General features: G+C 44.4%; 2 protein-coding genes and 1 long non-coding RNA gene across 17 annotated transcripts in view; 1 reads left to right on the top strand and 2 right to left on the bottom strand.

Annotated features, from left to right (window-relative positions):
- LOC122242569 (uncharacterized) overlaps positions 1-2,745 on the top strand; it is a 95,994-nt gene extending 93,249 nt beyond the window's left edge. Inside the window, 2 exon segments of the mRNA XM_086543173.1 lie at positions 384-520; positions 643-2,745. Of these exon segments, the coding sequence (XP_086399299.1) occupies positions 384-520; positions 643-1,192 (687 nt within the window). The 3' untranslated portion in view covers positions 1,193-2,745.
- Positions 2,150-3,994, bottom strand: LOC147470594 (uncharacterized). The gene has a single exon (XR_015191520.1). It is a non-coding gene; the product is annotated as an uncharacterized LOC147470594 (long non-coding RNA).
- A 3,709-nt stretch (positions 3,995-7,703) lies between these two features.
- velo (sentrin-specific protease 6 veloren) overlaps positions 7,704-10,000 on the bottom strand; it is a 28,647-nt gene continuing 26,350 nt past the window's right edge. For 6 of the 15 annotated variants that reach the window (XM_086543158.1, XM_086543162.1, XM_086543167.1 and 3 more), the window contains exons 17-22: positions 9,759-9,967; positions 9,511-9,566; positions 9,238-9,354; positions 8,570-8,800; positions 8,068-8,206; positions 7,705-7,931 (exon numbers count right to left, since the gene is read on the bottom strand). In XM_086543158.1, coding sequence (XP_086399284.1) covers positions 7,740-7,931; positions 8,068-8,206; positions 8,570-8,800; positions 9,238-9,354; positions 9,511-9,566; positions 9,759-9,967 — 944 coding nt within the window. In that variant the 3' untranslated portion in view covers positions 7,705-7,739. Of the gene's footprint in view, positions 7,932-8,067; positions 8,207-8,569; positions 8,801-9,237; positions 9,355-9,510; positions 9,567-9,758; positions 9,968-10,000 lie in introns of all 15 variants that reach the window. The other 9 variants (XM_086543161.1, XM_086543163.1, XM_086543171.1 and 6 more) reach the window with 5 other exon arrangements.

Genomic DNA, 10,000 nt, shown 5'->3' with positions numbered 1-10,000 from the left:
TAAGATCCAGATCAGCGAGTCGTGTGCCAGACGCCAAGACAATTCTTTACGGCTTAATTGATTTCTCCGCAACACCACCGAGCAATTGCTATTCAGTTTGTTTGTTTTTCAAGTGCTTTGTTTGTTTATTAGTCTCGTTATGTCGTAGAATTCGAAGCTTTAACGATCAAAAACCGTCATGCGGGTTACGGAATTTCCCTACATTGCTGGATTTAAGGACTATTACATGCCATCATCTTTTGATATTCTCACCTAATACAATTCCTGCGCTGATCAGGAAAAAAACATCCTTTCTCAGGTCTATATTGGCAATAGTCTCCTCAGCTCCATGTAGGCCTATCATTGGTCCCTATATGCCCTAATTCGTTGCAATCCAATTGCAGGACAACGCGGAGGAGCGGCGCGCGGGCCGCATGAGGCGGGGGCGGCGCTCCCCCCCCGGGAACAAAGAATAAAAACCCTCGAACAACGGGACAAAGACGACTAAACCTGCAGGACGCCCCGCTGTCAACGCCCACGCCCCACAGCCCCCCAACAACCACGCGCGCGGCGCACGCACCACGCGTCACGCGGCGCACACGACGCGCGCGGTACGACGCCGCGAACTCCCTACGCGGCGACCACGCGCGCCGGTGGCGCGGACACGCCCGAGCCTCCGAGTCAGGGAGAGGGCAGGGGGGCGGAGCTCCAGCAGGAGGAGGGGGGCGGGGAGGGGCGGCCGGGGCACAGCGACCACAAGCGGCGCCAGAGGTTGGCGGCTTCCCTCCGCGACGCGCGGCGCCAGGAGAGCACCGACGCCGCCGACGCCGAGGATCGCGAGCGCCAGGGGTCGTCGGCAGGCTCCAGCGGCAGGGAGGGGGGCTCGGCAGGGGCCAGGGGGGAGTTCTCCCTGATCGAACACTACCCGCCGCGAGAGCGCCTTACCCTGAGCGGCTCCGATAGCGGTGGCAGCGGCAGCGGCAGCACGCCTCCCCCGAGGGCGCCCCCGAGGGCTCCCCCGAGGGCGCCGTCCGTCCTGGCCGAGGCGAAGGCGCCGGCCCAGCTGACCCGCCTGGATTCCCCTCTGGCGGGCAGCGCCGTCGGCCACCGCCACCACTCCATCGTGTCCCACGACCTGCGCACGGTGTCCAGCCTCTCCAAGCTGGACTCGACCAAGCCGGCGATGCCCAAGAGGGGCGCCATCACGCCCTGAGCGCGGGCGGCCGGGAGTCGCGGGCGCGGCTGCGACGCCATCTTGTCGAATGGCGCCTCCAGAGAGCATCCATTTTTCTTTTCCAAAGCCGGTGTATTTATCCCTGTGAAATATCCTCTCACTGTGCAATAACCAGCTCTTTGACCACTGAAGGTCAAACTTGTTTGTGAAATATAACGAACTGCTTTCTGGCAGTGCAAATAATTTAGGTGGTAGTTAATAGCATTACGTGTTTTCTTTTTTTTTGGCACAAGTGATCCAGGAGAATCCATCTATTGATCAGAAGCAAAAGTACAGAAATCATACGACATAATGTACATAAAACAAATATTCTAGTCTAGTCTCTAAGTTCATATCAGCCATTGCTCTCTCTCCTTCGCACCGCAAAGAAGAGACAGAGTAGGCGAGAGAGAAAATGAGAACAGGCCTGTTTACGAAAAGGCTGGCCATTTACATCTCGTGCACTCTCACCCTATCGATTTGGAGGATGAGAACAACTGTTCATTCCACTCTTCCGAAAAATACCAAGACATTGCGTTTGGGATAAGCAGACGTCGTTAGAGGGGCGTAAAGTTTTTCCCCATATACGGAATTGGGGCTTCTCTAATTCTAACACAACTTTTGAGGCGAACCCAAACCAAAAGGCTTCTACTTTGAATTAGACAATATCTAATTTAGTAGAAGATTCAATCACATATCGGAGGTTAATGGCTATTCCAAATGGTATTCGTTGAGAAAATTGTAATAAATCCTTTACAAGTTGTAAGCGTTTGTTTATTAGCCTCAGTGCATCAATTACATAATACATACAAGAAAAAACTAATAAAAAAGAAGTAACAAAGATTCTTTGAGATTAATACAAGTCAAAGCTGTTTGTTTACTTACCTTTATCCAATAAATACAAACAAATCATTGCAAATTTATGGGGAAGCTAAATATGACAATAAAAATATATGATTCAGAAAAAATATTATTTATTATGAAATAAACTGCCATCGTCATACAGAAATGTTTCTTACAAAAAACGATTTTTTCTAGTTTCTAGTTTACTGAACTGTATTCCCAGAAACGTCATAGGATTATGCATTTGATATTCAAACTCAAGTGGAATTTCTTTTTACTTTCTTTCTTCCCTTCAGCACTGCAGAAAGTAAGATCTAAAAAATCTAATTGCTACGAGACAAAATCCCCCAAAACGAAACAAAAAATATATGATGCAATTTTAACTGGCTGCAATTATGCTTTAGAATTGCATTTTTTGAAAAGTAATATAATCATAAAGGGAGATAAATGAAAAAGGGGAAGGAATGAAAGTGGGAAGAGGTGAGAGACAGAGAAAGAGATTGAGAGTGAGAGAAAGAGAGATAAAACTTTTAAATAACAACACCAAAGAACATAACAGATCTCTATTTTATATCACAATATGTTGAGGAATATTTCTGGTCATACAGACAAAACCTTTCATCACAGACTTCCAATCCAGATTAAATTGAAATGTCATGGTTCATATCTAGAAGAAAGCTTCCTACTATATCAATGACACATAACTCAAAGGGCTTTGAAAAAGGACTAAGAGACGGTATAAACCAGACAATGCAAACACACTATAAATAAAGATTCCATACAGGTATTTCCAACCATAACTCAAGAGCTACATACTATATATGGTTTCAGATATTTCATCAGCACCTTTCCAGGGGAAATTAAATATACTTGCATTTTGCCCTGTTTTCATTAAAAATGTTCTCCAATTCTTTTTATTTTGTTAAGCTTCTAAAGTTTGAAAAAGTGCCTGCTTTAACGGGGAGGTTAAAACAAAAAGGGCTGTAAGTGCAACGACCAAAACCCCCAAGATTATACAACTAAAATTTGTACGAGAGGAGAGACTTTAATGCATATATATATATGTATAATTGTTACTTCTAACAATAAAAAAAAATCTAAAAAAAAAAAGCACTTGAAGTTAGTTTTGTCACATACCTTCCTGAGAACATTTTCCCTTTCAAACTACCTTATCTGCTGTAAAAAGCTTATTTGCATGTTGAACCAACAAACCAACAAACCGGTCTTCTTCACTGGCCTAATTACACAAGCAACTCACAGTGGATATGTTGACAGACATGTATATACATATATATATAAATGTATATATACACTGCTAACATAGCAGATTTAAAATATGTAAATTGTATTTATTTGTCTTCAGTTACATGCTATTTTTCCTTTTTACTTATAAGTTAAAAGGGGACCTTTTCACTGTACCACTGTCATACAAGAGTATTCACACCTCATACAGAAGGCTCATACTTTAATGAAAAAATGAATTGGTTGACACTGTATTCAGGAAAATTTACACGGGGTATAGTTTTTTTTGTTTTGTTTTTTTACTTTTGTTCTCCTGGAAAAATAATTATCTATATATCTTTGATAGGCATGACATCCTTCCAGTATTAACTGGAAGCTCACCATCACAATTTATTTTAAAAACTCATTACATTTGCTAGTTTCTGCAAATGCGCCTAGGACTTATCTAACAATACTGCGCGCTTTGCCTTGTACTGTTTTATCACGTCGTTTTTTTGGATATAACTCTTCCTCTTCATCTAGGTAACGCTTTGGAGGAGCGATGGTCCTGCCAGAAGATGTGCCACGCTCGCTAAACTTGAACACAGCGGGAGTACCAGTGCCCCCAGCATGTGTGGGAGAGGAAGATCCAGAGTGCGGGGGCGAATTGGCAAACAATCCGACACTGCGTCTTATGTCGCGCTCATTCCCCCCTCCCACAGCACCCATCTTTGGCATTCCAGAAGACAAGCTGCTCTTCACGGGCCATCTTCCCTCTCTTACAGGTCATTTCCCTCTCTTACAGGTTGTCTTCCCTCTCTTACAGGTCTTCTTCCCTCTCTTACTGGCCATCTTCCCTCTCTTACAGGTTGTCTTCCCTCTCTTACAGGTCGTCTTCTCTTACAGGTCGTCTTCTCTTACAGGTCGTCTTCTCTTACAGGTCGTCTTCTCTTACAGGTCATCTTCCTCTCTTACAGGTCGTCTTCTCTTACAGGTCGTCTTCTCTTACAGGTCATCTTCCCTCTCTTACAGGTCATCTTCCCTCTCTTACAGGTTGTCTTCCCTCTCTTACAGGTCAATCTTCCCTCTCTTACTGGCCATCTTCCCTCTCTTACAGTCATCTTCCCTCTCTTACAGGTCATTTCCCTCTCTTACAGGTCAATCTTCCCTCTCTTACAGGTCGTCTTCCCTCTCTTACAGGTCAATCTTCCCTCTCTTACTGGCCATCTTCCCTCTCTTACAGGTCAATCTTCCCTCTCTTAAGGTCATCTTCCCTCTCTTACAGGTTGTCTTCCCTCTCTTACAGGTTGTCTTCCCTCTCTTACTGGCCATCTTCCCTCTCTTACAGGTCATTTCCCTCTCTTACAGGTCGTCTTCCCTCTCTTACAGGTCGTCTTCCCTCTCTTACAGGTCGTCTTCCCTCTCTTACAGGTCATTTCCCTCTCTTACAGGTCAATCTTCCCTCTCTTACAGGTTGTCTTCCCTCTCTTACAGTCATCTTCCCTCTCTTACTGGCCATCTTCCCTCTCTTACAGGTCATCTTCCTCTCTTACAGGTTGTCTTCCCTCTCTTACAGGTCAATCTTCCCTCTCTTAAGGTCATCTTCCCTCTCTTACAGGTCATCTTCCTCTCTTACAAGTCGTCTTCCTTCTCTTACAGGTCGTCTTCTCTTACAGGTCATCTTCCCTCTCTTACAGGTCATCTTCCCTCTCTTACAGGTTGTCTTCCCTCTCTTACAGGTTGTCTTCCCTCTCTTACAGGTCAATCTTCCCTCTCTTACAGGTCATTTCCCTCTCTTACAGGTCATCTTCCTCTCTTACAGGTCATCTTCCCTCTCTTACAGGTCATCTTCCCTCTCTTACAGGTCATCTTCCCTCTCTTACAGGTCATCTTCCCTCTCTTACAGGTCATCTTCCCTCTCTTACAGGTCATCTTCCCTCTCTTACAGGTCGTCTTCCCTCTCTTACTGGCCATCTTCCCTCTCTTACAGGTCATCTTCCCTCTCTTACAGGTCATCTTCCCTCTCTTACAGGTCATCTTCCCTCTCTTACTGGCCATCTTCCCTCTCTTACTGGCCATCTTCCCTCTCTTACAGGTTGTCTTCCCTCTCTTACAGGTTGTCTTCCCTCTCTTACAGGTCATCTTCCCTCTCTTACAGGTTGTCTTCCCTCTCTTACTGGCCATCTTCCTCTCTTACAGGTCATCTTCCCTCTCTTACAGGTTGTCTTCCCTCTCTTACAGGTCATCTTCCCTCTCTTACAGGTCTTCTTCCCTCTCTTACAGGTCTTCTTCCCTCTCTTACAGGTCATCTTCCTCTCTTAACAGGTCATCTTCCCTCTCTTACAGTCATCTTCCCTCTCTTACTGGCCATCTTCCCTCTCTTACAGGTCAATCTTCCCTCTCTTACAGGTCGTCTTCTCTTACAGGTCGTCTTCTCTTACAGGTCATTTCCCTCTCTTACAGGTCATCTTCCCTCTCTTACAGGTCGTCTTCTCTTACAGGTCATTTCCCTCTCTTACAGGTCGTCTTCTCTTACAGGTCATCTTCCTCTCTTACAGGTCGTCTTCTCTTACAGGTCATCTTCCCTCTCTTAAGGCCATCTTCCCTCTCTTACAGGTCGTCTTCCCTCTCTTACAGGTCATCTTCCTCTCTTACAGGTTGTCTTCCCTCTCTTACAGGTTGTCTTCCCTCTCTTACAGGTTGTCTTCCCTCTCTTACAGGTTGTCTTCCCTCTCTTACAGGTCGTCTTCCCTCTCTTAAGGTCATCTTCCCTCTCTTACAGGTTGTCTTCCCTCTCTTACAGGTTGTCTTCCCTCTCTTACAGGTTGTCTTCCCTCTCTTACAGGTTGTCTTCCCTCTCTTACAGGTTGTCTTCCCTCTCTTACAGGTTGTCTTCCCTCTCTTACAGGTCATCTTCCTCTCTTACAGGTTGTCTTCCCTCTCTTACAGGTTGTCTTCCCTCTCTTAAGGTCATCTTCCCTCTCTTAAGGTCATCTTCCCTCTCTTACAGGTCAATCTTCCCTCTCTTACAGGTCAATCTTCCCTCTCTTACAGGTCAATCTTCCCTCTCTTACAGGTCATTTCCCTCTCTTACAGTCATCTTCCCTCTCTTACAGGTCGTCTTCTCTTACAGGTCATTTCCCTCTCTTACAGGTCGTCTTCTCTTACAGGTCATCTTCCTCTCTTACAGGTCATTTCCCTCTCTTACAGGTCATCTTCCCTCTATTACAGGTCATCTTCCCTCTCTTAAGGTCATCTTCCCTCTCTTACAGGTCATTTCCCTCTCTTACAGGTCAATCTTCCCTCTCTTAAGGTCATCTTCCCTCTCTTAAGGTCATCTTCCCTCTCTTACAGGTCATTTCCCTCTCTTACAGGTCATTTCCCTCTCTTACAGGTCATTTCCCTCTCTTACAGGTCATCTTCCCTCTCTTACAGTCATCTTCCCCCTCTTACAAGTCGTCTTCCTTCTCTTACAGGTCGTCTTCTCTTACAGGTCATCTTCCCTCTCTTACAGGTCATCTTCCCTCTCTTACAGGTTGTCTTCCCTCTCTTACTGGCCATCTTCCCTCTCTTACAGGTCATCTTCCCTCTCTTACAGGTCATCTTCCCTCTCTTACAGGTCATCTTCCCTCTCTTACAGGTCATCTTCCCTCTCTTACAGGTCATCTTCCCTCTCTTACAGGTTGTCTTCCCTCTCTTACAGGTCATCTTCCCTCTCTTACAGGTCATTTCCCCTCTTACAAGTGTATTCTTCTCTTACAGGTCGTCTTCTCTTACAGGTCCATCTTCCCTCTCTTACAGGTATCTTCCCTCTCTTACAGGTTGTTCTTCCCTCTCTTACAAAGTCGTCTTCCTTTCTCTTACAGGTCAGTCTGTCCCTCTCTTACAGGTCATCTTCTCTTACAGGTCATCTTCCCCTCTTACAAGTCGTCTTCCTTCTCTTACAGGTCGTCTTCTCTTACAGGTCATCTTCCTTCTCTTCAAGATCATCTTCCCTCTCTTACAGGTCATCTTCCCTCTCTTACAGGTCATCTTCCCTCTCTTACAGGTCGTCTTCCCTCTCTTACAGGTCATCTTCCCTCTCTTACAGGTCATCTTCCCTCTCTTACAGGTCATCTTCCCTCTCTTACAGGTCATCTTCCCTCTCTTACAGGTCATCTTCCCTCTCTTACAGGTCATCTTCCCTCTCTTACAGGTCATCTTCCCTCTCTTACAGGTCATCTTCCCTCTCTTACAGGTTGTCTTCCCTCTCTTACAGGTCATCTTCCCTCTCTTACAGGTCATCTTCCCTCTCTTACAGGTCATCTTCCCTCTCTTACAGGTCATCTTCCCTCTCTTACAGGTCATCTTCCCTCTCTTACAGGTCATCTTCCCTCTCTTACAGGTTGTCTTCCCTCTTTTATATGTTTCATTCCCTCTATTACAAAAATAAAAGTTCACCCAATTTACAATTGCTCCTTTTACACAAGCACTAACCCAAAACTCACTGTTTAATGGCAGGTGGTGGAGTGGCTGTCTCCTTTGCCCCCTGTGCGTCCTCAGCCTTGCCAGCTTCCAGTTTGTTCTTCTTAGCAGCCGGAAGATCTTCCTCTTCCTCATCCTCCTCTAGTTCATCCTCCTCTCCCTCTGCTTCATCCCGGTCACTCCACTCGCCATCATCGATAATGGGGATCTGCTGAATGTTGCCAATAACGTGTCACAAAAATAATGAAAACAAAAAATTAGCAAAAATAAAAAGAATACAATCACTGACAAATGACTGGCAGGAAATGAAGAAAATATGATAAAAGCTACACAACTATATCACTAACCTCAATTCTATTTTTGGGCCTGGTAGATCTCCGTCGCTTGGGTTTCTCAGATATTGGCCGAGCCACAGGCTGGCCATCACAGATTCTGATTGGAGAATCTAAGCCAGGGAAACATATAATTGCCAGGAACCAATGAGCACTGCAAAAGAAAGGGAAAAGGTAATAAAACTTTTTTTTTTTTTTTCCTTAACCCATTCACGCCGGTTGACGTGATAGCACGTATTGTGGTTTTCGCGCCAGACGCGGCTATGAGGGGCGCTAATGCCGCGCTCGCGCGTAGTACGAGAGCGGGCAACCGTGGTTCGTTTGTGCGCTTGTGGCCTTCGGAGGGGGGGGCGTTTTAGGCTTTGCGTTTCGAACCCCCCCGGTTATTGCGACCGCCGGCCGCGGAATGCCCGGGGAATGGGTTAATATTTCCTTAATCTTTTATTCATCAGGTAAAACAGATTTATATTCAAGGAATTCTAAACCAACTTTGTTTGACTGAACACATTAAACCTACTGCTCATTGATAGGAATGATGATGAAATCCTTTCCAAAGATATCAACATTTTTCGTCCAGGACTTGACCCTTGCATGTCGTTTTTCTGCAGGGGAGAGCTTAGGATCATCCTCTGTGGTATGGGGTCTTCTACCTCTCTTGGGCTTTGAGGTTAGCCGTTTGTAGAAGAAAGTTGAGAAGACGTGTGTACGGCTGCGGTGGATCTCTGGCATTTTACTCTGGAGCAGCCATCTTCATGGAAGGAAATTAGTTATTAAGATTTCATCATCACAAACACAAGATGTGCACAACAGCAAAAATTCTGTGTTTTTTTTTTACATCTTATGAGAAGTCTTTCAAAATCTTAAAAGGTTTAGTGCTTCCTTTACTACTGTGGCAATGTTTCTTTTATAATAAAAGATCCAAAACCAAGTTAAATACTGAAGATATATTACTCATATCAACTCCTGGAACACAATGCTAATATTATAACAAATAATCACCAGGGATCCTTCAGCAAACAATGGAAACATGTGACATATTTCCTTTTTGCAGGTTTCCTAATACTAATTTAAAACTGGTTCTTTCAATCTTGAAGAAATATTTGTGGTAATCTATTCATACATACCTATGGCTGGATCCATTCAACAATTTAGCAATGAAAAAAATAAAATAAACAAATTACTTACTTGAGGTAGAAATCAATAATAACATCGTTGAGAAACTGTTCTTCCTCAAGGCAACAATAGTCATCTGTCGTGATGGATATTCCTCCCTTTTGTGGTGGTGGTGGGTAGATCAGCAAACTATAACACACATCCATATATATATATATAAATTAGATAATTGTTTCAATAACAACATCAATCTCCTTTATAAATTTGTATAACATGACTTATCCAATCCACAATTCTCTTCCCACAATTCAGCTAAGAAGTGACAAAGTTGCAAGGAACACTTACGTCTTTGTCTCATTAGCACCGGATGTGATAGTCGCCTTCTTTATCAAGCTCTGCACCTAGCAGGAAGGCTCATTGTAGATCATATTTTACATAATAGTTATAAGTCCAACCCCTCAAAGCTTTCTTGATATAACATATGTACATTATATATATCCATTCCCTACCTGACCCCCTTATCATATCAACACAAAAGATATATCTCATTCATCATTTTTTTTCTCATGTAAATATTGGGCCGAAAAACAAACCTCCATGGGCGAGGATCTGACCAGGATCTCGTTGGCCTCCTTCTGGTCAAGCTCCTCGTAAAGGTTGCCTCCAATGTCAACTGGGGTCGTGCTTGTCCCCAGACCTCCATTTGGCTTAGGGTTTGATGAACTCAGGATTTCTTTCACCAAGGACTTAGTCTCCTCTGACATTTTGTCAGGGAGGATTGTGATGCGCTTTTGTGACTCGTCTGCAGGAGAAATTGGTAAACTGATGTGTATTT

This window comes from Penaeus japonicus, unplaced genomic scaffold, assembly GCF_977035675.1.
Source record: "Penaeus japonicus unplaced genomic scaffold, GWHDUDI00000001_assembly GWHDUDI00000013, whole genome shotgun sequence".
Taxonomy (NCBI): Eukaryota; Metazoa; Arthropoda; class Malacostraca; order Decapoda; family Penaeidae; genus Penaeus; species Penaeus japonicus.
This window is presented reverse-complemented; position numbering and strand designations above follow the sequence as displayed.